Source organism: Globicephala melas, chromosome 1 (assembly GCF_963455315.2).
Source record: "Globicephala melas chromosome 1, mGloMel1.2, whole genome shotgun sequence".
In the NCBI taxonomy this organism is placed as follows: Eukaryota; Metazoa; Chordata; class Mammalia; order Artiodactyla; family Delphinidae; genus Globicephala; species Globicephala melas.
The window spans coordinates 131,126,387-131,152,579 of NC_083314.1; the positions used below are offsets into that span (position 1 = coordinate 131,126,387).

Here is a 26,193-nt window from a genome sequence, read left to right on the forward strand (position 1 = left end):
ATCCAATCAGTTGAAGATCTTAAGGGCAAAAACTGAGGCTGCTCAGTAAAGGACAGATTCTGCCTCGAGACTGAAGCGTTAAGTCTTGCCTGAGTTTCCGGTGTGCACTGTGGATTTCAAACTGCTGGTCCCCACAATCACATGAGCCAAATCCTCAAAATAAGTCACATATACATATGTATGTATGTATGTACGTGTAAACAGAGTCTCCCATGGGTTCTGTTTCTGTGGAGAATCCTGACTGATATGGAACATACCTTCACATAGCTTTTTCTCTAGAGTCTTATTTCTACATGGTGCGCAAGCAAGATCAGATTCTGTGTCTTAGTCACATTAGTACCTCCCCTCTCCACCGGCTTGGTGATAGGCCATAATAAAAACATGTAGCATAAGGAATACACTAAAACCTGAACAAATGGATGAATGATGTAGAAAGAACTTAGGCCCACGGCCTAAAGAACTAGGATGCTTTTACAAAGCAACACAGGACATGCATAGTCCAATATAATGTAATTAGAGTGGGAAGTTATGACACTAGGCAGGACTAATTGCAAGAGGCTTTCTATTGGTAACTTTTTTTTTTTTTTTTTTTGCGGTACGCGGGCCTTTCACTGTTGTGGCCTCTCCCTTTGCGGAGCACAGGCTCCAGACGCGCAGGCTCAGTGGCCATGGCTCACAGGCCCAGCCACTCTGCGGCATGTGGGATCTTCCCGGACCGGGGCACAAACCCGTGTCCCCTGCATCGGCAGGCGGACTCTCAACCACTGCGCCACCAGAGAAGCCCCATAGGTAACTTTTGAGTCAGATTAAGAGGACTGGGAATTTCCTGGTGGTCCAAGGGTTAGGACTCCACACTTCCGCTGTAGGGGGCATGGGTTCCATCCCTGGTCAGAGAATTAAGATTCCACAAGCCTCGCAGCGTGGCCTCCCCTCACCCCCCCCCCAAAAAAAAGGACTGCAGGGAAGGTGGTTTGGAAGTGTGAGGGGCGTGGAGAGAGTGGTAAATCAGAGGGAGGACTAGAAACGTTCTGAGGGTAAAGAGAGACAGGCTGGTCAGAACTGTGATGAGAGAGGAAGAAGTAATGGAAAACCAGGTCAGTGAAGACAGAGTCGCATCGTGTTGACAAAAGGCATGAGAAGAACCCTTACTTTCCCCTGGGATTAAAAAAGTAACGAACCGTCATGCGCACGCACTCACGCACGCACACATGCACATGGCATTGAGCTGGCACATTTAGGGAGCCAAAGGATTCATTGTTTGTCCGGGCAGGTACTCTGCATGTAGATGTAAAGGAGCTGAGTGCCTAAGACTGTCCAGCTGAACAAACATGTGCAAAGCCTCTCTCCATGCTTAGGTACCACACTAAAGGTGTGTGTTGACTTCCTAGAACTGAGCCTCTGTTAGCTTGAGGTCCTACTAGCAATGCAGGGATGAAAAGGAAATCACAGTGTCAAGTTCTCCGTAGGATGGCTGGCTCTTTGGTGGGACTGTCCTTCCAAAGCGAGCACACAGAGAACTCCAGAGGGTCAGCCTTGCCTTTGCCTTCAGAGAGACCGTCACGTAGCTTAGGAAAATGAAACGGCTTTCTTTCATGAGCCCAATTTCCTTTTTGTGCAGATGGCAATCTAGATTCTGAAACAAATTTTTGTCCCACTGTTTCAAGTTCTCCAAAGCTGGAGCAGCCGGGCAGCTGCAGAGTCATCCAGTTTCTCTGTCCCCCATAAGTAAGTTCCTCCTTTTCAGAATCCACCCCTGACTCAAGGAAGTCCATTTTTCCATGAGTAGAACAGCCATATGTCTCTCCTTTTACTTACAATTCATTGCACTACCTCTCTTTCGTTGTTAATTCTTTTTTCAGTAGGCTTTTGAGCACCTGCCCTGGGCCAGGCACTGACCATACAGCTAATGGTGTAAGCAATCTCGAAAACAGGCAGTTACAATATGTTAAGAATATTACCATTTATTTAGTGCTTTCTGAGTGCCAGCCATTGTTCTAGACACTTTACATAAATTAACTTAGCTCTCGTAACAATAGTTTCCTATGCCAAAGGTCCTATTATTTTCCCCATTGTACAGATGAGGAAACCAAGGCCCAGAGACATTGAATTACTTACCTACAATCATACAGAAAGAAAGGAATAGAATCAGAACTAAACTCAGGCAGTCTGCCTTCTGAGGTTGCCTTCTTAACTGTGCAGGTGGACAGAAGGGGCAGGTGCTGAGTATCTTTTTTTTTTTTTTTTTTTTGTGGTACGCGGGCCTCTCACTATTGTGGCCTCTCCCGTTGCGGAACACAGGCTCCGGACACGCAGGCTCAGCGGCCATGGCTCACGGGCACAGCCGCTCCGCAGCATGTGGGATCTTCCCGGACCGGGGCACAAACCCGTGTCCCCTGCATCGGCAGGCGGACTCTCAACCACTGCGCCACCAGGGAAGCCCAGGTGCTGAGTATCTTGATAGAGAAAGCCCAGGTGCTAGGGAGCACATAGGAGGTGTGGGCACAAGCCCAGACTTGTGGTTCAGGAAGTACTGTATTTAAAGTTCAAATCAGATCATGTCAACCTCGTTCTCAAAATCCTTTAATGGCTCCCCAACTGGATTCACAATAAAAGCTACACGTTCAACCATTGCTTACAAATGCTCTACCCCATCTGGCCTCTCTGGACCTCTCTGGCCTTGCGCCTCGCCATCCCTCTATCAATCCAGGTCTCTGGCTGTAGCACCTTTTAGGTGTTAGTCACTGTCTCCACCCACCCAGCTCCTACTCAGTGTTTAGGTCTCAAGTCCAAGTCATATATTTACAAAGGGCTTCCCCGTCCCCTAATCTACATTAATCCCAACCATAACCAATGATAATGATAATTAGAGCAAACAGTAAATAACACTAGTTGGTAGGCAATGTTCTGAATGCTTTACTTACACTAACATTTAAATTTTATAACAATTCTTATGGGAAGAACTAGTATTCCCACATTCACAGGTGAAAAAATGAGGCAATATTATAGTATTCTGTACTTTTCTTCATTACAATGATCAAATGTATAATCATGTACTTATTCATTTGACATTTCATGGGCAGTAAGCTCCACAAGGTCAGGGTCTGAATTCATTCTCTTCTCTGAATTCTCTCTCATTGTATCCCCAGTGCCTAGTACAGTGTCTCATATACAGTAGGCATCTAATAAATGTTTATTGAATAAATGAATAATGGACGTATATGAAACATTTCTCTCAAGACTTACACATTACAATGAAAGGGATAGTTGACAAAGGAATTAAGGGAAATTCTCTGTTATATAGTACTTATTGAGGCTGCAGATAACTCAGTTCCTTTGGTTTCTCTCCTGTTGTGAAATTCTAAACACCCCCTTTCCGTTCATTATAACATCCGAGGTTTACAGTGTGGGGAGGCCAGGATGGTGTGGTCTAGACTAGAGGGAAGAGCATGGGTTTTCAAGAAACACAGATCTAGGTTTCAGTTTGGACTTAATCACTTACTAACTGTGTGTCTTGAGTAAGCCCCCATATACCCACTGAGCCTCCTTTTCCAAATCTGTGAAACAAGGACAATAACATTGGCAAAACAGTTCAGTTGGTGAGAAAATAATGTCTGCAGAGGGCCGAGCACAGTGCCCAGCATGGAACAGGAGTTCTTCTCCTGCAATCAGAGGCAGGCATGTGGGGTGTTGGAAATGGTCTAATGTACAAGACAAGCAGCACTAGCCAGACTAGACCCCAGGAATGTGAAGCCCAAAGAGTAACTGAGGGACAGGGGCAAAGGCTGCATTATCTGACCTGGCTGCCTCCACGGATCAAATGAGCTGGATAATCGCCATGGTCCAAGCTCGCTCCGAGGACACAGTCAAAGAGGGGGTGGGAAAAGTACACAAACCTCCGAGGGGTCACTTTTGGTCCATATCAATAGCTCTAGCTGGGAGTAAGTCAAGACAATAAACCAAGACAAAGATCCAGTGAGTTCTGCTGCCTGTTCTCTATTTCTAGGGGACAGTCCCTGCTTTGTTTCTCTTCTCTCTGGTGAAAGGGCTGTTCCCTGAAATGCTCCTGGTTTCCGAGAACAGCTCTGGAGGCAACTTCATGAAGTGCTGGCCAGATGAGAAGCAAGCAAGATGAATTCACCCTGCCCACCTGGGATCAAGTGGTTTTGCAGATGCTGGAGGGAGAGAGGGGAATTTAGATGGTCCTCTTCCTTCCTCCTTCAGCTCCCAGTGTCCACATTCATCCTTTTCTAGGCCAACCCGAGCTCCTTCTCATCTCCCTCCCTCCCAATAAAGAGGAGAGAAGGGAGTGGGTGGACACGGGGGTATTGAGAGAGGCATAAAAGTTTTCCAATAGGACTCAAAGCCCTCTCAGATGCTGACTCTGCTAGTAGGTTCTGTCTTCTCTCCAAAAAGAAGCTCTGCACTGGCTTATGCTGCTGTTCTCTGCTGAGCTCTGTGGGTTGAAGCACCTGTGCCCGTGTAGGTGTGTGCCCAACCCTGAACATGGTTTTTACATACAACCATAATGGGTTGTGTAGCTGCAATTATTCTATCCTATAAAGTGAAGTCCTCTCAGGTTTATACAAAAGAAAACTCTCACTTGACTAAGATCCAGCTTATCAGCATGCTAATTGGACTTTCTTCTTCACACTCTGTTTTTAAGAGAAAAAGTCACACTTGTGTCGTGTTCTGTTACATTTGGTAACAGCTGCATTCTGCCCCCAGCTCCCTTAGCTTCCCACTGTATGTCCTGGAGACGCCTATCTTCAGCTCTAAATCTACTTCCATAAAATCAGATTCTCGTGGTTTCAGGGGGAAAGAATCTTTCAAAAAAAGACTGTCTTCTAGATTGTATTACTATGAAAGAGAACGTGATCAGAACCTTCTAGAAAGATCTCTACAAGGCTTGTTTTGGTTCCCTACTGATGCCAGCAGGCCTGAGCTCTCACCTGTCACACACTGACCATGTGCTTTGTGCTGGGTGCTGTGGGAAGTGTGTTGTACAACACTAATAATATCGATACCAATATTGACACTTTCTAAGGGCCAGGAGCTATTCTAAGTGTTTTACATGTGTTTATGTATTTAATTCTTATAACCAACATAGGAGATATGTACGATTTCCATCACAGTTTTGTAGAGGAGGCAACTGGGACACTGTCCCAAGATCACACAGTGGTGGAGCGAGGATTTGAGAGAGGCAGTGTGGCTCCAGAGTCTTCACTGTTAACCCCTATACATAGCTTTTCTCATTTAGCCTTTCCTGCAATTTTAAGAGTAGCATATTAAAATACCCATTTTCCAGATAAGAAAACTGAGTCTCAGAGAAGTAACTTGTCTAAAGGGCCGACCCATGATCCCAAGCCAATTCCATTCAATATGCTGAGTACCTACTTTGTGCCAGGCTCTGTGCTAGACACGAAGAGCATAGTATAGTGCAAGAAACTAGTCACATATAGCCGTTTTCATTTTTTTCCATTTCTTTTAACACTGTCGCTTCTTGCTGAAGTGATGGATAATAAAGAGTTCACTTTGAGTGAAGGAAAGTCACCTGCAGTCAAGATTATCCAGGGATGCTGGTACTGGGCACATGCCTGAGAGCTAGAAGATATTTAGGCCAGGCCGAAGGAAGCCAACTATGAGCCTCAGCTCCTTTCCAATCCTTTTTGATTCAGGAACAAGCATTCACCCTTTTGTCTGATTATTCCATAAGCATTTATTGAGCATCTAATATGTTCCAGATCTTATGCTATAAATTACGGATATATAAAAAGAGGATTCATACTTTATCTGGGACCCTCTCAGTTTAGAAGAGGTGAAAATTAAAATAAAGATTACAGCATAATACAACAAGCGCAATAATTGAGATTTTGAGATAATAATTGAGAGTGGTTTTGGATGAGTTGTGGAAGATGGCATATATGTTGAGATCTGAAGGATAAGAAATGCACTTTCCAGATGGGAATGGGTAAAGGAAGTAGTATTTACTGAGCATATACTATATATCAGGCACTGGATTGAGACTCTATATTTAGTTTAATCCAGACTCTAGAGTCCAATAATCAGATGGTATAAAGAACTCATTCACCGTGACAACATAAGAAAATCCCTGAGCTGAATATGTGAATGATATTTTCGGGGAAGGGCAGCCTAGGCAGAAGGAACAGCATGTACAAAGGCAGGAAGGCAAGGAAGAGCCTGGTGTATTTGAGGGACAGTAAGTTCAGTGCATCTCAGCCATTAGCTGTGCATGGGGCCAGGGGTTAAAGGGGGAGGTGAGGACAAAGAAGGAATTAGAAACAAATTCTGAAAGACTTTGCATACCTGGTAAGAAGTAAGGATCTTATCCCAAAAGTAAAGGTTAACCAACTCAGAAAACAACATAATTGGGTTTTAGAAGAATAATTCTAGTACCAGAATAGAAGGTGGATTGAAGTGGGGAAAGACTAAGCACAATAAACCAAGTTGGAGGGCCACCACAATGGCTTAGGAAGGGAAGATGAAGCGCTAAACTGAAGGAGAGGAGATGGGGAGGAAAAGGAGGGTGTACGATTAGAGGAAATGACTACAAGGATTGTCTGTGGGAGGCGAAGAGCAAGATAAAAGATAGTGAACAGCCACTCAAAGCCAGGAATATGGGAAAAGAAGGAGAGGTGGAGGGAGGGATGGGTCTGGGCCTCCAGATGAACCCAAAGGGGTTACTAAAGGTGGCTGGATGTCTAGCATTCCTGTACATACTTACTGATAAGTAAGTACACACTTACTGATAAGGAGTGCCGGGAGGAAAGGGACAGGGTGGAGAAGGGAGATGAGTGCTGAGCCAACATGGTAGATTCTGACAACCGGATATGAAGAAAGCTGTCTGCTCAAGATGGTTCCCTGACTCTGAGCCTGGGAGAGGGAGGTAGGAGACTCCAGGTGTGAGGGGAGGATTTGGCTCTGACTCCTGGGGCCGTCCAGGTAAACAGAGCTGTCAAGAACACCCAGAAACAGACAGATGTTTCCTGAAGGGCTCTCTCTGACATGCCTGGGAGCTGCATGACCAGGCTTGAGGCTGGCAGCAGCTGGGGTTTGGGAGGACACAGGCACGTGGGCAGCCTCCTGCGGGGCTCTGCGGATGAAGCAGCTGAGACAAGGGAAGCTTTTTTTCCCAGCTTCGTCCTCCACCTTTGCTTTAGAGCCCCGGTGCTGCCACAGCACAGTGCCGGCTGGCTGCATAGAGGTTGAGTCATAGATGACAGGCTGCGGCTAGAAGACACATAGAAGCAACAGACAGGGCAAAATTGTGTGTGTGTGTGTGTGTGTGCGTGCATGTGCATGTGCAGGAAACTGTATTCAGGGAACTATCAAGCACGGTCGGTCTTACGGGTAGACAATAGTGATTTGCCTAGACAATTTATGTCACCAAATAAACATCAGGATGGGCTGTGCAGAGCTAAAGGTGAGACACATTTTTAAAAGTGGGGTGTCTCCCTTCAGGGTCTCAATGACAGGAGATGCTTTTGCACACAAAGCCCTCAGGCAACAATATCTAAGCTTTGTCTGAGCTTACTGTAACCAAAGAGAAAGAAAGGCCGGAACTAAGAGGCAAAAAAAAGAAAGAAACTGTGTTTGGAGATAGGTCTGCTACAGTATAAACTTTTCCCTTTCTCTGGCTCACTGCTATAGCAAAACCTGATGGTTGTCTTTGTAAAAAACGTGTCTGTATCTAGGTCCCTGGCAGTGATTTGCTTCTGGGAGGGCCAGCAATCTATTTAATGACTCCATTGACGTCAATAGCATAACTGAAATACTTACTAACATGCATGATTCCAACTTTCAGGGGGGTGGGTGGATGGTGTTTCTCAGCAGTACAAAAAACGTGAAGTGGAATCTAGGCGGAATGAACTCCAGTCTTTAGGCAGCAAGTGAGAGTTGAGATGTTAAGGGTCTCATCAGTTCCATTTAATACTAAGAAACATTCACACTAAATTTAGAAATTAATTTCCAAATAGTGGAATAGCAGTTAATGAGCAGGGTATTATTTTTGGTGACGTTTGCTCAAGGGTAACATTTTAACTATTCACACTTTAGTTGACTTGTCAATGTTTTTTTTTTTTGCAACTTACACTTACCTAATTTTAGAAGCATATGGAATAATTGCAAATCCATATAAACAGCTTAATGTTGATGCTCTGAGGTAAACTTCCAACAGGAGGGCTAATTTAGACAAAAGCAATTCTTATAAGACAACCATTTGTGAAATTATTCTCCGAATGACTAGGACTTTTCTAGTGCATCTGCCCTATCGTCCTGTATGACGACTGCCTAAATACTCAAGGTGAATAATTAAGGCAATTATCCCAATAATTCAGGCCACACAGCATTCAGAACAAAGAAAAAGAATATCTGATATTTTTGTTTTTTTCTTTCCTCCCTCTCTCTCTCTCCCTTTCTTTTCTTTTTCTTTCTTTCTTTCTTTTTTATCTTTCTTTCTTTCTTTTCTTTCTTTCTTTTCTTTCTCCTTCCTTCCTTCCTTTTAGTTTGTAATTCCCTCCAATTTCTCCTTTTTCATGAGTGGCCATAGCCTTTGGTAACAAGATTGATTTTATTAGTATTTGCTGTAAGTGTTGTAACCCTGCTTGACAGTTCTTGCTTAATGTGGAAAGCGAGAAAACGTTCTGCTTGAGCTGGGCTTCATTTCCAGTCATCTGACTCAGATCAGCTCTCAGGCCATTGCTGTCATTCTCAGAGAGCCCTTTACTGGTGCACACACAGCCCATCTCTCAGCCTAGGCTCTGGCTGCTCTGGCAAAGAATGAAAACTGAATCAAGGTCATGACTTTCCGAATTTCTTAAGATCCAAGGTAACTCACTGAGCCTCTTGTCTACTCCTCAAATAGACCCTGCGTCTGACACACACATATGAACCTCCAGGGGAATATTCATAATCAAGCAAAGACATGGGAGGAACTCATACTGAGAAACAGGCTTCTTAGGAGAAAGTCTCTTCTGTTTTATCAACCGGTAAAAAGCCATTTCCTCCCCAGAATGACCTAGAGGACACATATTAGAAGAAATGGATTCCCATGAGCACTAAAAAATATTAATTAAGTCTGTTTCTCACTTAGGCCCAGCTATTTCAGACTTACTGGAAAACCCTGTATTGTCTCATCCTATTTCTCCATACACAGGCTTTTCCTGAAATACAGCTAATTGACTGGTGTTGAAAACCATCATGAGCTGAGGCTGTGCATACCCAGGCTGGGAGACACTTCAGGTCTGCAGCAGTCTAGCCTGAAGTCCTCAAGGCAATGCTCTAGTCATCTTTGTGACATGGTTTGCTGTCATTTCCGATGACCCATGGCCTTGGGGGTTGTTCTTCAAAACATCTTGTCTGTTACATGGGTGATGTTCTTGCTCAATACGTTTATTAGTAAACTTTGGAAGAAGAAAATTAGTGTAGAATATTCCACCTTACACATTGATTTGGCTGCTAAAATGTTCCATATATGATACATATTATTAAAAATCAAGTCACATTTATAGTAATCAGAAGTGCTGGTCATTAAAAGGAATACTTCTCTAATCCTTTGCAAAGCAAACGATCATTTCGTAAAGGCAGTGAACACTTGATAATTTATCTTTTCAGTAAATTCTTACTTTCATGACATACCCATGATCACTACTGAAATGCATGCAAAAGCAAGGGATGGTTTGGGTGGGAAAAGTGGGACAATTACCCTACACACACACACACACACACACACTACACATACAACATACATATGCACACACTCAATCATGTACACACACACACACACCCCCAGTGATTTTCCTCAATTATCTTTTTTTTTCTGTTGAAAATAATTTGGGGGCCTGAAATCCTGAGAATTACTTCAATTTTCCAGTTTGAATGTGTATAGATGACAGAACCCAAGTTCCTCGATACATTATCAAGTTCCTGCCTTGTTTGGAGTGTTCTTTTTTCAATTCTTTTTTTTTTCCCTTCTGTTCCAATCCTTACATATCATGTAGAGAAGGCCTGGAATTCATGCTTGGGAAAAGGCAAAATGTGATAAAAATCGAGATGCTCATTAAACTCCACAGCATTGACATTTTCAACACCCCCAGGAGGATTTACTACATTTCCTCCTTAATGTGGGAGCATATGACTTCCACATTGCTATATTTTCTGGGTTTTAAATCCTCTATTACTTTACTCTGGCTTTCCTATTTAAAGTATAACATGCTAACTTTTTCGATTTAACTTTTTTTGTTCAAAATCTATGTGACCATACTAATATAGAGATTTAGATAGTGCAGGTATAGAATGTGTCTCGAACTTCTTTCAATTTCAATGCAATAACTGATTTTTAACAGGAAAAACATGCATGGCTTTTCATAGCCATGGAGGTAAAATATTGACTCATTATTAAAATTTAATTTATGAGCATTTTCCTTAAGATAGAGTCCTTAAACTTTATGCAGTTCTCCTGCTCAATTCAACATTTACCTATCTTCCTACTATGTGAAAATAACTGTGCAAAAGTATCTTAAATGATAAAGAGAGGAATAAGGTATAGACAGTCCCAGGCTTCAAGGAGCTCCAATGGAGGAAACATATAAAGCACAAATTGGAGTATATCCTAGAATGGAATTCTCTCCATAGCACAAAAAAGGGAGTAGTTACATTCATTTTTTAAAAAAAATCTGGATGCCTTTGCAGAAGAGGGAAATCTGTATTGTAGCATGAGAGCTAAAAACAATAAGCTTGGTTAAACCGTGAGGAGAAAGGTACTGCAGACTGAGAGATTTGCTTTGACTTCCCCTACGAATTTTTTCAGTTAATGATCAATTTGTAAGAGCAAATGTACCAATTTAACCATGGTTTTTGACAACTAACTTTTAAAATGAATTGCATTTCCTTCATTTAGATGCATTTTAAAAAGAAAAAAAAATCTTTCCTCTGGCTTTTCTCTATCTCTCTCTTAAACTTGATTTTTATACAAGAATATAGTAACTTAAGTCAGCCAGGCTTTCCCAACAAACTGGGTTGTTGTTAAATCTGTTTAAATTATTGTGGTTTCTTGTATCTTTTATCTTAGATTTCAATTGAAATACATGAGTTCAGCATCAGTGCTAATAAATGAAAACCTGATCTCATTATCACGCTATATCATTTTTTAAAGCAGCACTGCAGCTTTCATTTTTTGTGTGTGCTGTGAGCCACTTATTTTTCATTCCCCTTTAAAGTTTCTATTTAAACACACCTCTTTGTCATATGCTGATAAATATTAAAATAACAGGAAAAATCTGCCTGACTTATTTAAGCTGATAATAAAAACAAAACACAGGATGTGTGTGTCCTCCTTCCTTTTTTGACTGTGGTTAAGCATTAAGAAGGTTTTGAAACCTATAATTATGTAATAATTGGTATCGCTACATTCTCTGCTCAATGAAAAGTCAGAATTTTTGTAGTTTGCCACAAAGACAGACAAAAGCAAATTGCCTAAGTGGTATTGTCATTTCTTTGCTCCATTGTTTTAAAAGAATTTAGCAAAAGACTCTGTACTTGCCAAGCTGTAGTTACTGTGCCAATAATCACAACATGATCTTTCCAACAGCATCTTTGGCTAATGAGCTAATTTATAGAACCATAAATATCACATATTCTCCTGCTGTTTGTCAGTATTTATTACATGAAAAAGAAAACATAGCTTAAATATTCGATTTGTTGTCAAAACCATCTTAGTAAATTTGGCTAATAGAAATGGTAGTGATGGTGTCTCACAAGTGGGCCAAGACGATGAAATGACAGGAGTTTCGAAACCACCCCCTTTGATCTCTAGCATGTAACACCAGTTACATGTTCAAACACTCTAGTTATCTCATTTCATTTTATAAAACTTCTAAAGGACATAGTACATCAGCACACCACATTTTTAAAGTCCATGGATAGAGTACCATTTTCTTCTATTTCATATCATGGGGCTCTAGAGGTAAACTTGACTTTGCTTAATATCTTCCTTTTACTTTTATTCTTGTTCTCAATATTTTCTCACAAACATATGTTTTAAAGCATGTACCATTAATACTTCAAACGCCAGTGAGCCAATGGAACATACTGCCTTTGTTCTCTTCTTTTAAAAGTTGGACTTTTGTATTATTTCTGTTATATGTATGGCCATCATATCAGCAAGAAAACACAACATCCGAGCATGGAAGATCATAAGAATAAAGCAAAGGGAAACAGAAACCTATGAGGCAACATTAGGTGTTAGATGATCTCAGCATGAGCTCATCTTACTGTTTGTCCTGTGGCTCTACTCAAATCCACTGCCATACTAGTGGGACAGATTAAAGAGGAAAAACTGCATTTTGCACTTTCAAAAATGCCATCTAACTGGTTGCATCTTATGGCAAGAAGAATTTTATGTCCAACACGTCTCCAAGATGTTCCTTCAAGGTGGCCCTTCCTCTCCACAGCTCTCAACTCCACATGAAAAGCGTATGCACAGTACTAAAAAAAATGAGAGGTTAGGTTTCTCTTACAAAAAACACCTTTGAGGAACAAAGTTGGATGACCTCCAAAAGAAATGATTTGTGACCTGGAAAGAGCCTTTGGTTTCACACCTGGAAAGGATGTAGATTCAATTGGGATGTATAGTTGACACTAAGAGGAAAACCACTAACATTCACCATGGGGCCCTCAGGCCAATGTGGGAGCACCTGGGACGTCTGAGGTTAGCTCTCCTGGAGTTCACTGGGGCCGGCAAGCTGAGGTCATAGTTGCACTCCTGCTCTTGTTCTGGGAAGCAGCATGACCACACATCCATCACATTCTGAAAGCCGAGGCATGCACAGGATGGGAAAATTATTTCATACTGCTTTTCATTTGGTTTCACATGGAGTGAAGTAAAGCTCCAGCCTGCCTTTGGAAAAAGTCACCAAGAGGCCTACCTATTTGGAGGGCCGGGATGTGCAAACAGATGCTATTATTCTACAAAAGGTTCTGGAAAAGAGACACATTTGTTGTTTGGAAACATGGAGATAAGCCTCATGACACGGCTTACCTGGCAGGTTGACTCTGGAGACAGATGGCTGACTGGCAGCTGGAGACCTCCTGTGGAGAGGGAGAGAAAGGAAGGTCTGAGTTTCTGTATGAATACCCCTCCCTCCACCCCCATGATCACTGAGAAGTTTTCCAGGTCAGAATGAGCTACCTAGTGACATAATGCTATCTCTGGAAGGCGGGCTCCTGTAACTCGTGGGTGACTGCAATTCTCACATCCAGATGGCCTGGAATTTCCCTATGCATAGCCTCCCGGATGCTGCAGCACTCCAGGAAGGAAGTCATTTACTCCAGGTCCCTAACCAGTCCTTCTGCTTTAGGTTTCCCTGCCCCAGGAGGCCCTCCAAAGATGATACCCTTGCTCAGAAATGACACCAAATACAAGCATGAATCCCAGCTCCTTTGGGTGGTGCTGTAGAAAGTTACAGCCAGAGGAGCCCTTGGAGATTCATCAGTCCAGGCCTCCCATTTTTCCACCTCAGAAATCTGAGACCCAGAGAGATGGAATCACTCGCCAAAGGTCACACAGCCATTAGGAACAGCAATCTAGGTGGCCTAACTTACGGAGAAGGCTTTTCATGGTCAAACTGAGCATTACTCTACATCACAAGCAAGTCAAATGAAACAAGCAAACAAACTCATGCTCCACAAATATTAGGGTTCCTTCTCCTTTTCTTTCTTGTTTTTCTTTCTTCCTTCTTTATCTTTTTTACCCCCTCCCCCCAAAACCCTGATTTTCTTTGCTGCTCTTGCCATCCTTCTCATGCTTTGCCAGACTCTCCAGGATTCAGGGTGCATTGCTAGACAGCCTCCCAGAAACAGGATAGAGCAGTGGCCCTCAAAATTTAGGGTGCAGAGAATCACCTGCAGGGCTTATTAAGACACACTGCTGAGCCTTACTTCCAGGGTTTCTGATTCAGTCTGCCTGCGGTGGGCTTGAGAGTTTGCATTTCTAACTAATGCCACGTGGACCTGGGGGCCATATTGCAGAGCCATTGGTATAGAGGGCTGTCTGCCCCACTAAAGAGCAAGCAGGATATTAGCAGTGAGCAAGAGAGTGACACTCCAGGCCAATGGGTCTCAAACATGGACGCCATTTGATCACTTGGGGAGCTATTGAGAATATGATTCCCTTCTCCATCCCTGGAGGGTCTATTTCAGGGTATCTGGGACAAGGCATGAGAATCTGTAACTTTACTATTGCTCTGTGAATTCTGATGCACAGGCAAGGTTGGGAAGGAAGCCAAGTTCTAAATGGCCTGCAAAGGGGTTGAAAAGGAAGGGTTTCCCTACTGGTGTGGCCACAAAATTACTTTCCTAGATTTAAAGTATTCCAAATCCATTTTTGGTCCCTTAGGTGTAATATAGCTTCAAGGTAAACATATCTTATTGTTGCAGGGTCTGATGGACAGAGTTCATATTTATCGCTCATTTACTAGCTGGGTGATTCTAGGCAAGGTACTTTTAAACTCTCTGTGGCATGAAATTTTTATGTATGATGTAGGGGAGGAAATTTTCTCTACCCTTCTAAGTTCTTTCGGCTGGCCTATTAATTAAATTGACATAAGACAGATGAACAGGTGACAAACAAATTTAACTACATACTTAAGGGAGCCCCATAAGAATATAAGACCCAAGGGCAAGTCGCAACAGGTAAGTTGGGACTTATTTGTCATCCTGAGCTAAGGAATGGAACAGGAGCCTAGGGCTTCAAAGTTTCGGAGGGTCGTTCACCAGACAATGAGAAGCGCAGATGATTTGTAATTAGACGTTTGCTCTGCCATACAGCTGGGTCATTCAGATAAAAGTTATCTCTGATATTAGCTCTGTCGCTCTTTCAGCCAGGCCCCCAACTACAATTATTTGAGGTAGTTGAAGGAGAGGTAAAAGTTTATCTTGAATCTGCTGGGTCTTGATTGCCTTCAGCTCGAAATAATCCACGTGCCAAAGTGGCATACTTGGGATCACACATTCTGCTCTCCTGCGGTGACAAGCAAAGGGAAGTTGCCATCCAATGCGTGCTTTTCTCTGCTAGGCACTGTGCTGCTAGGCACTGTGCTGGTACTTCTTAGTTTCCATTGAGAGTATCATCATCTCACTTTAAGGATAAGGAAACTGAAGCTCAGAGAAGTTAAGAAATATGCTGAAGCACACATGGCTCATAAGAGCAAGGTCAGGATTCAAAGCTCAGTCTTTCTGCATCCAAAGTGCATTTTCTTTGTACTATCCCATCTGCTGATAACACCTGCACTAATGCTGAGGGCTGTTTTTCAGAAATAATTAAGAGATTAAATTCCAAACGCCTTAGCCTGGCATTCAAAGTCTGCTCTCTGGCCTCAACATATGCTTGTATATGTCAACCACTCAGTAAATACTTATTGCATGGAAGAATGAATGAAGGAATGAGAGAAAGAACTAAGTCATACTTTGCCAAGGCCACACTTGATCACTTCCTTTTTCTTGAACATGTGCTCTTCCTTTCCGGACGCTGCTCAGGCCGTGCTTCTGTGAAGGAAGCTTTCCTCTCACAAATCTGCACATTTCAGTATCACCTCCATTCTATAACGTTGCCAGTTATGGTAAGAAATATCCATATATATCTGGCCTTTGGCTCCATTTTTGGCACAGAGCTCCTAAAATCCATGGAGCTTCCTAAGTGAGGAAAGCAGTCAAGGTGTCTTTTGCTATGTTAATGAGGTGACTTTTGGACCAGCAACTACGTAACCTAAGGAGGGGGTTGCCAGGGGTCGCAACCTTGTGACTAGAGAGTTTGAGCCTTAGGCCCACCCTGAACCTCCGGGGAGGGGAGAGAGCCTGGAGATGGCGTTCAGTCACCCATGGCCAATGATTTCATCAATCATGCCTTTGTAACAAAGCCTTCGTAAAAACTCAAAAAGACTGGGTTGGTGAACACGTGGAGATTCAGAGAGAGGGATGCACTTGGAGAGCGGGAAAGCTCTGCGCTCCCTCCCCCGGCACCCTCTTTGTTCTCTGCATCTCTTCCATCTGGTTGTTCCTGAGTCATATCCTTTTATAGTGAACCAGTGATCTAGCAAGTAAAATGTTTCTCTGGGTTCTGTGAGCCCCTCTAGCAAGTTCATTGAACCCAAGGAAGGGCTTGTGGGAAGCTCCAACCTCTAGCCAGTGGGTCAGAAGCCCCGGCAAGAGCCTGGGCTTCCCACTGGTGTCCCCAGTGTGTGTAGTGGGAGAGGGGTGTGCGGGGGAGGGGCAGTCTTGTAGGATTGAGCACTTAACCGGCGGGATCTAACGCTATCTCCAAGTTATTAATGTCAGAACTGAATTGAATTATAGGACACCCAGGTGGTGTCAGAGAATTGCTTGGATGTGTGGGGAAAAAAAAAACCCATTATCAGAATCATACCTTCAAAGGTCAAATGCCATCTTCTCCAAAGAATGTTGTTGTAGGGAGGAGAGCTTGCTACCCAAAATGCTCTTGGCATACGCATTATTTCAAGCTGAAAAGGCCCGAAAGACCGAGGAAGAAACTTTGACCTTTAATAGCCTAAAAGAATGTAAATAGAGGAAGGGAGCTCTGACCACAGATAAGTATAGTATGAACTAGGTATGGTAGACAGGGAGGAACCCAGCAAAGTCTGTTTGTTAAAATTCCATTCTGTGTGCCATTGTCTGTCTCCACATGGTCCAGCAAACATTTATTTACCAAACATTTGCTTTTCCACTTCCACGTCAATTGCCTTCCTTCCTTTTCAAGTCCCAAACCCCTACCCCACAATATCCTCTTTGGTCTTTAGCTGAAAATGGTGTATAAGGTGAGGGTTTCAGCCACTTTGTCCAGTTACTTAGTTTTCCTGGGCCTCTCCCATGTATACATGCTATTAAACTTCTGTTTGTCTTTCTCCTACTAATCTGTCTCATGTCCACTTAATTCTTAGACCAGCCAGAAGAACCTAGAAGGAAAGAGGAAAATTTCTTCCTTCCCGAAAAGGAAGCTAAAAAATGATTCCTCCTCTAATCGCGCAGCGTGCTTCATCTGTACCTTCAGGGTTATTCCCTCATGTTACAACTCATATGGCCATGGACTATCCCCTCCCCTCATCAATGACCCATTGATGGTGGGCTCCAGTTCTGACCCCTTTCATGTGCCCTCTGCAGGACCTCCCAACTTGCCTCGCATGAAGTAGGAACTCCATACATATTGGTAAACTGTCGATTGAATGAACCATTGATATGAAAATGATCTGAGAAGCCAAATACCATATGAATGTTTTATCTGGTTTCCTTTTCCTCTATAGTCTTGGTTTTACATACTCCTCACTGTTCCTCAAACTCAGAATATGTTTGTGTTGCTGGACCCCTTGCACATATTTTGCTCATCTGACCACTTTTCTCCTCTTTAAGCGGCAAACTCCTTCACATGTTCTAGGACCGCACTCGGCCTCACCTCAGAGGATCCTTCCCTCCTGTGACTAGTCACTGGGCTACCTGTACTTTCCTATGCCCCACCCTAGCGCTGCTCTTACTGCATTACAATTCCCGTTCTCTTGTCTGTCTCAACTAGGCTGTGAGAAATTTAAACAAAGATTGAATCTCATTCATCTTTGTAACCTTGTAATTGGCAAAGTATTTGGTACGATATAGGTAGTCAATAGCTGTTGATTAGACTGATAATATATTTTTTAAATACTTTTATTTTAACTATCTTCCTGAGTTCCAAACAAGACTTCTGTGAAAAGAGGTATAGAACCAAGAGACCCTCAATATTGGAAATCTCTGCTTTCTTAACGGCACAGCGACACATAGCACCTGATCCTCCCAATGGCTTCTAAAAAATTACACAATTTACATAAACTCCTCTGTCCCAGGAGTTATTTTGAAAATATAACTTTTATTTAGAGTTGTTAATTCGGGTGAGCATCTGTGTGTGTAAGTTTTGGAAAGGCAAGGAGTACGTTTATAAAGGTTCATCACTTTTTCTCAAGAGCTGGTGCAAAGAAGAAGCTCGATACATTTGAAATGAATGAATGACATCCGGAGGCTGCATTATTGCTTGTGGGGCATGAGAGCACCAATTAGAAAACTGGGATGAGTGCCGGAAGAAAATGGCACTGGTTGCCCATTACGAGTCCAAAGGTCCCTAACTTACAGAAGAATGATAAGTTCTACGCCTGGGTTGTAAAGATGGTGATATTAATAGGGAGGATAATATGGCCACAGCAGTTAATACTTTCCAGCCCTGAATAACACAGTGGAAAAAGAGCTGGACTATGAATAAGAAGACAGGAATTCTAATCCTGGTTCTGGCACCTTCTAACCCTATAGCCCTGGGCAACTCACTGAACTTCTCAGTTTCTTCCTCACCTGGGGAGAACAGGCAGCAACTAACATTTTCTGCTAATTTACAGAGTGCCAGCTCCTGTGTGAGAGGTTTTACATATATTTCCTCCCTCACTCTGAGGAAATTTGGCTAGGTTCTGTCCAGCTCTGAATGCTCAAGATTTTTATTATTCTCAGCTAATTTAAATCCCATGCCAAAGAACACAAGGCAATGAAAGACTGAAAAAAAAATCGAGTGGTTATTAATTCTTTCTCAAAGATTTCATACATGTTCATTTAATTATACCTCAGAAGAATGTGAATACAGTGATGTTACGTGATCTCCCGGTAGCCACCGGTGATGTGTGTGATGTTAGTGACAGAGTTGGATGATGGGGACAGCTCTTTGCTCCCAGCTCGATTCCCTGGTTATCAGTCTGATGAATGTAGGTACTCTTATTTACATGTGATTTCTCCATCAATCTGTTTAAAGTCAGTAAATGCTTTAGGGAATGCTTATCTGAATTAACAACTCTAAATGAAAGCTACAGTTTCAAAATTCCTGGGACAAAGGATATATAGGTTTTAATCTGAAGCCAAGAAATACAAGCCCAATCAAGCATCCCTCAATAGAACATTTCAAGGAAGTGCAAGGAAATCACCTCAATAGGAACTCTGAGATTTTCACCCTTTGGGTGGTAAAGCTCAGACAGACAATGAACTGCTTTTGCTGAGCAAAGAGCCAAAAGATAAAGGAAATCTTGCCTTATGAGAATTATAGTTCTATGTGGGAGTTCCTTTTCATATAAAAACAACACATTATCCAAATGTCTCATGAAAACCATTCCAAGGACATAATTATTGCTTAAATGTTACATTCAAGGCAAGGAGTAGAACTTTGGAACCCAAGTCAAATATCCCAGAGAACAACGTCTGAGTTCCATGAACCTTATAGTTTCAGTTGTCGAGATAAGTGAATATCTGGGTTGGGGTGGGAGGGGGAATGCTCTTAGCATGGTGGATCCATTCCTGACAGATATTCTTGTCTTCAGTTGTTTTTATTTGTTTGAGGGTATTGACTATCTAGGGATAGAATAAAGTGCATTAAATGGACCCTCAGTTTTCCAACCTGCCCCTGCCAGGCGGCTCCATCATTCACTTCTCAGCCCGAACTAGACCAAGGCAAGCTCAACTCCCTTTGGTGAAGCTCTGGTGGTGGACATGTTGGTTTTAAGGAAGTACTTGAACTCAGTAGGAGGATCAACTCTGTACAAATATGGGTATGGATTTGGGAATGATTGTTAGATGCAACTATTCTACTGCTGGTCTATTCTGTTTGCTGAGTGTGGTTTGGACCAGAGGTGACACAAACAGCCATGATTTGGAGGGTGGTCCTCAGTCAGAGTGTGAGAATTGGCTCTGGGTGAGCTCTCTATATGGCAACTATGGTCTTAGGGCACTCTGTATATGGTAACGATGGAGGTTTATGTGGTTCAAAACCCCCAAGGCTATGGAAAAATCTGATCTCGGGAAGGTAGCTTCAGCTGATAGCCTATAATAAGCAGGGTTAGGCTTAAGTCCCCAATGCTTTAACAGAGGAAGGACCTCCGAGCCCATGCCAACAAACCAGTAACTGAAAACGCCCTGACACATCACCACTGGCGCCCCTTCTCCCTGGAGCTGTGCAGTGTAGTGGCCTTGAGCCGGGCTATGTTAAAGAAGCCTTGGGAATGTATCCTTATTCATCTCTTCCTCCTCAATTCCTACCTCCATCATCTTGGTCCAGGGTTTCACTCTTCATATTTTAATTCCTGAAACGCTCTCCTAGCTCATGTCTCTGCCTCAGGCTCTCTGACCTTCAGCTATTCCATGAGTTCTTCCTGAATGACTCTGTTCCAAAGCCTTCAGAGATTTCGTCCCATAACCCAGAAGACTGAATAGGTATAGTAAATGGAAAGATGTGAGATAGTAGAACAGACATATATTGTTCTCTACCCTTGCTTCCTGACACAGAACTCCTAAAATTCCCTGTAGTTTCCTAAGTAATAAGTGCACTAGTAGCATCTTTTGTTCTAATGAGGTGACTCTGGGTGGGGTCCTGGATTTCTCCTGGATAGGGGCTGGTCCCCAGAAGCAACAATCCATGATTAGAAGCTTAGAATTTTCAGCCCTACCCCTCATCCTAGGAGAGGGGCTAGGAACGGAGTTAATAATTGCTCATGCCTCTGTGAAGAAGCCCCCAGCAAATCCTAATAATACAGGGTTCAGAGAGCTTCTAGGCGGGTAAACACATCCACACCAGGAGGGTGATGCACCCCAACTCCAAGGGAAAGAAACTCCTGCACTCAGGACCCTCTCAGACTCTGCCCTCTTCATCTGGCTGTTCACCTGTATCCTTTATCATATCCTTTAATGAACTGGTGAACATGAGTACATGTTTCCTTGGGTTCTGTGGGCTGCTCGAACAAATGAATGAAATTAATTAAGGGGGGTGTCGTTGGAATCTTATAGCTGGTGGGTCACAAGCAAAGATGATAACTTGAGCTTACAACTGGTGTCTGGAGTGGGGAGGGAGGTGGTGGGCAATCTTGTGGGACTGAGCCCTTAACCTGTGGGATCTGATGTTATGTCAGATAGCATCAGGATTGAGTTAAACTGTGGGACACCCAGCTGGTGTCGGACATTTCCTTGCTGTTGTGAGGGGAAAACCTCCACGTATTTGGTGACCAGATGTGTCAGAAGTGAAGTGTTTTGTGTGACTAGTAAAGAAAACTCACTGGGAAGACAAACCCGGGAGGGAGGAACTGGGTTTTTCCCTACAGAGGAAGGAAAAAACCTGAGTTTTCCTACAAAAGAACACTGCAAAAGAACCAGGATACTATGTTTCAACACTGGCTCTGCTCATCCCGTCAGAAGTGAGCTGTTTTGCACTAGTCATTTAATCTCCCTGAGCTTTGCTTCCTTGTTCATAGTGTGGTGGCAACACGTGGGTCATAAACATCATTTACGGTGATGATAACTGTGATAAGGGATGTGAAAACTCCAAAGTATTACACTGTTTCTGGATTCAGCAAGAGAAGTGTAACTATCACTCATAATAACTCACATTTATTGAGCACCTACTACTATGAGCTAGATGCTGTGATAAATGCTTTACAAATAGTAACTCATTTCATCCTCAGAACAACCCTATCTTATAGATTGGGAAACTGAGCTCTGGAGAGGTGAAATAACTTGCCCAAGTCACATAATTTTCCGTTGGTAGAATTGAGTTATGAAGCCAATAAATAAGGTCCCAGAGGCCATATCCTGTAAAGAAAAAAAGATGGAAAAATGGAAAGGATCACTTCCGAAAAAATAATTTTCGAAACATTTGGTGGTCTTTCTCTAACAATGAGTAATTCAGAGATTTATATGCTTGATGAATACTTATGGAGCACACACTATGTGTCAGGCATTCTGCTAATTCTTAGAAAGTCAAGGAAAAGTAAATGTAAATTTCAAGTGTCCTTATGGGGACACACAGTCTAGTGGTCGTGGCAGAGATCCATACATGATTTGCAGAGTGCTCTGGGGCCACTGGGGGGCGCTCAACCAGGCTTGGCAGGGTCAGGGGAAGCATCCTGGTGAAGGTAACACAAATGAGTGTTATAAAAGACAAGCAGGATTCAGTGAGGCAATCACTGGCAGGTGGAGAGAGACACTAGGAAACGAGAACAGTAAGTCCATAATTAGGATGGAGTAGAACATGCAGGGAACAACCAGGCCACAACTGTTAGAATGGGATTTAATGTGGCCAGAGACCTGGTCTGATTGTACACCTCTGTAGTCCCTGGCACTTCCCATCAGAATGTAAACCCTGAAACGGCAGAGAATTGTCTGTTTTGGTCACTATTACATCACCAGTGCCTGGTACAAGGTGGTGCCCAATACATATCTGTTAAGTACACACATATACGTGTGGATGAATGGTACACTAAATAAATACTTGTTGAGTGAATTATTTAACAATAAACAGGGAGCACCACTGCAAACGAGGCTGGGCAAGCCTCTAGCTTTCCTGTATACTGCATCTGATATAAACCCAATCAACTATCAATCAAAGTACCTCGAGCTGGATCATGCGGTGCTTTGGGGCCAAGCACACGCATTTAAACTTTATCGTAATGATCAGAGTGAACCACTGAAGTGCCTCAAGCTGGGGAGTGACAAGGCCAAACAGCAAGCGAGAAAGAGGACTCTGGTGGCCGTTTGGAGAACAGTTTAGAGGAGGAGAGACCAACGATGGGAAAACTCCACGGGGCTATGCTGGACTCTCTCACAGGAAGCTCCGGCAAAAGGGATAGAACAGTGAACGGAAAAGTTAGCATTCAAAGCAGGGTTCACTCTCGCTTTTAACAACTCCACGCAATAAAAATTTGGATAAAAGCAAAGTGGAGGGTCAATGAATAATTTCACAGAGACTGGAGAGACAGGGTGTCCTACAGTGAACCCTAGCTGAGGAAAATCAGGAGATTTAGGATTTGGCCCTGGCGCATCTTTAGCCTATGGTGTGGTTGTTAGCAACTTGCTGGACTTCTGAGGGCCTGCTTTCTCCTTCTGTAAAACAAAGAGGCTGAGTCATTTCTCAAAGTTCTCCTCTGGCCCTACCATCCCAGGATCATTGATTCTATGACCTTCTGATCCCTGTGATGAGTTTTAAATTGCTGGATAGTGAACTGCATAGCACTTAGACCCACAGATTGAAATGATTTCGGAGGAGAAAATTACTGCAGTGTTATTAAGTTCAAACCTCTCATTTAACAGATGAGGACACCAATGTTCAGCCCTGTTAGTTGAAATGGCCAAGCTTATGTAGCTCGTTGAGGGCAGAAGAGAAGATAATCCCACTCTTATCATCAAATTACATGAACCTGTTTATATATTATCAAAAAATAGGCAACCTGGACCTGCACTTTTGGTACGTGTCATTTTAAGTTTGAATTCTCTGAACTCGTTAATAGTTTATTCCAAAAGAATTTTAATAGAATTTACGGTCTTTACTGATGAATCTTCACACTTTCAAGTAGTAAATACAAAGGTACAAAAAAAAAACCCATCTCATGTTTTCATCTGTTGAACTCCTGTCTACTAAGTGTTAAAGGCACAAAGACAATAAGATCTGGACTAATTTCTAACATCTTACCAGTTCTAAAATACTATGGTGATCCATCCTGCTTTAAATTTTATCATGTATCCTAACCTAGCTAGGAGGGCAAATGCCATGCATGAGTGTTGGGTTGTGGGTTTTTTTAGTGCTGTTCAGGGTTTCGCCTTTATGGAAAGGATTTATAACTCCACAAAAAGTGCATGCTTACTTGTTGGGTGTTCCGTGGAGGTTGGTCAGTACGGTGAAGTTGTTTCTCACACTTCGCAAGCTGGCAAGGACCTAGAAGTAAAATGTTTCCACTGTTAGGAATGGTTTGGAACAAAAGGAGAGGAATGGGCAGGTTTAGAGGCTATACTTAGAAACTACACCCAGAGACGGAGCGAGAAGGAGGCAGGTCAGCATGATACATACCTGGGCAAAAGGCGTTACAATCAAGTCATCGCCATGTCTGGTGAAAAGAGAGAAAAGAAACATTTTGTAAATGCATTTGAATTATAACTGTGTCATATAAGCTGTAATATGAAACTTCATCAGTGTTAGCAATACAAATGTTACACAAATTCTTCCACCTGGATATAAGGCAGGACTGATTTAGGTGCAGATGGGGATTTCAGGAACTTGAAAGAAAAAAACCCACCAGGTTCATGGCTCCTGGATGTACAGTGGCTATACATAAAAACACTTGCAAGTAAGCATATATCTTCAGGGTATTTTCCCATTAAATAGCAGACCCAGAGTACTGTAATTCAGAGCAATTTGTGGATTTTGGTGGCCAGAGCCAGGAACTTCAAAAGGCGGGCTGCTCACAGGCACACATAGAGTTGGAAAAAATGGCGTCACAGTCTGGATAAAGGTTAACTTTGGACTTCCTCGCTTTTGTTGATGTGAACCACAGCCTTCATGCCATTTAAACACAGATTTCTGTCTGGGAATCCCATTACTTTTTGTTTTGAAGACAACTTTTTTCTTAAAGTACCGAAGGAAAAGCTTTTAAGGGAGTGTAGTGTAGGGACTGAACCTACTATTATATCATTGTCTCTCACTTTGTCCCAAAGATCTGATTCAGCTGAACCTAGTGTTACATAAATCTGTACTTAGGAATAGTCAAAAGTGTGTTTTCAGAAGTGCACTCTCTCTCTGACACATGCGTTGCTACCTCTTCTTAAATCCGCATTCAGCAAGGTCTCCGTTAAAACCGTTAGAAGACAGGCTGGCCTGAGCTGCAGACGCACAATCAGGCCAATTCGCTATCGCAGTGTAAATCCTAACAGTCGCACAGAAGGTGGTGGACAGTGAGTTTCCTTCACTGTCTGATCATCTTCTCTGTCTTCACGATCACCACACGTATATGGCACCTTATTCGCTAACGACGGGACTGCAACCAATGGTTATTAAACACCTGCCCGGTACCAGGCATTAGGTGAGGCCTAGAGGCCTGTTGGATAACACCTACATCCTTGGGGGCCTCTTCTCTGGCATGGGCTTTTACTTTGGGGTATTATTTAATACAATATTTTCCTTTCTACCTTGGTCTTTAGCTAGAAGTCCTCCTTCAATTTCATTAAACTTCCTGTGCATCTGATGTGTACAGTGACTAAGTGACTATAAAAAGAACACTGACAAGAGTAAGCATTCTTTGAGTGATTACCATCTGTCAGCCCCTGCATGAAATCTCATTTAATTCTTGTAACAAGAACTGGGGCAACGACTCTTATTCCCATTTTATAGATAATATCAACGCTCAGAGCAGGTAAGCAACTGCTTAACTAGCACACAGCTAATAAATGAAAGAACTAAGACTGATTCCAAAAATCTATGCTTTTAAACATTATGTTTCCTGTTTTATGACGACCCTGCATAGTTGATTGAATTATACAGAATTCATGATCCCCACAAATTAAAACAGAGGAGACAGAAAAATGTCCAAAACACTGCAGTAGATATTATAAATACAGAATGAGAAATACAAACAATTGATACTTAATGGGGTGCAAAGGAGATGTGATAATTACAGATTAGACATAGTAGAAAAGGCTTGATTGAATGAGTGGTATTCGAGATGAACCTTGAAGGGCAGGCTTTAAAAGGCACGGATGGTAGGTGCTACTAATGAGAAAAATGCAAGAACCGAGGCATTGAAATGGGAAAGTCCTCAACATGGAGATGCTTGGTGGCTGTTTAGAGCTGAGCAGTGACAGACATTTGTAGGGGATAAGACTCAAAGGTCCCCCCACACCCACGTTATGGACATTGTGGACAATGGTTGTGGAGCTGGTGCTCAACTCAGTAAAAGAAATGAGCCAGTGAAGGCTTCTAGTGAGAAAGGCAAACAGAAAAGTGCTTTAGAAAGTATTGGGTTGACCAAAAAGTTTGTCTGCTTTTTTTTTTTTTTTTTTGTGGCTGCGTTGAGTCTTTGCTGCTGCATGGGTTTTCTCTAGTTGCAGAGAGCGGGGGCTACTCTTTGTTGCAGTGTGCGGGCTTCTCATTGTGTGGCTTCTCTTGTTGTGAAGCACAGGCTCTAGGCACACAGGCTTCAGTAGTTGTGGCTCGCGGTCTCAGTAGTTGTGGCTCGCGGGCTCAGTAGTTGTGGCTCGAAGGCTCTAGAGTGCAGGCTCAGCAGTTGTGGCACACGGGCTTAGTTGCTCCGTGGCACATGGGATCTTCCCAGACCGGGGATGGAACCCGTGTCCCCTGCA

At 42.8% G+C, this 26,193-nt stretch overlaps 1 protein-coding gene across 5 annotated transcripts in view; it reads right to left on the reverse strand.

Annotated features, from left to right (window-relative positions):
* The window catches only part of PDE4B (phosphodiesterase 4B), a 592,044-nt gene that overhangs the window by 95,468 nt on the left and 470,383 nt on the right, over positions 1-26,193 (reverse strand). For all 5 annotated transcript variants that reach the window (XM_060304629.2, XM_030865864.2, XM_060304618.1 and 2 more), the window contains 3 exons: positions 23,909-23,945; positions 23,706-23,776; positions 13,055-13,104 (listed from right to left, as the gene is read on the reverse strand). In XM_060304629.2, the coding sequence (XP_060160612.1) occupies positions 13,055-13,104; positions 23,706-23,776; positions 23,909-23,945 (158 nt within the window). The remainder of the gene's footprint in view (positions 1-13,054; positions 13,105-23,705; positions 23,777-23,908; positions 23,946-26,193) is intronic.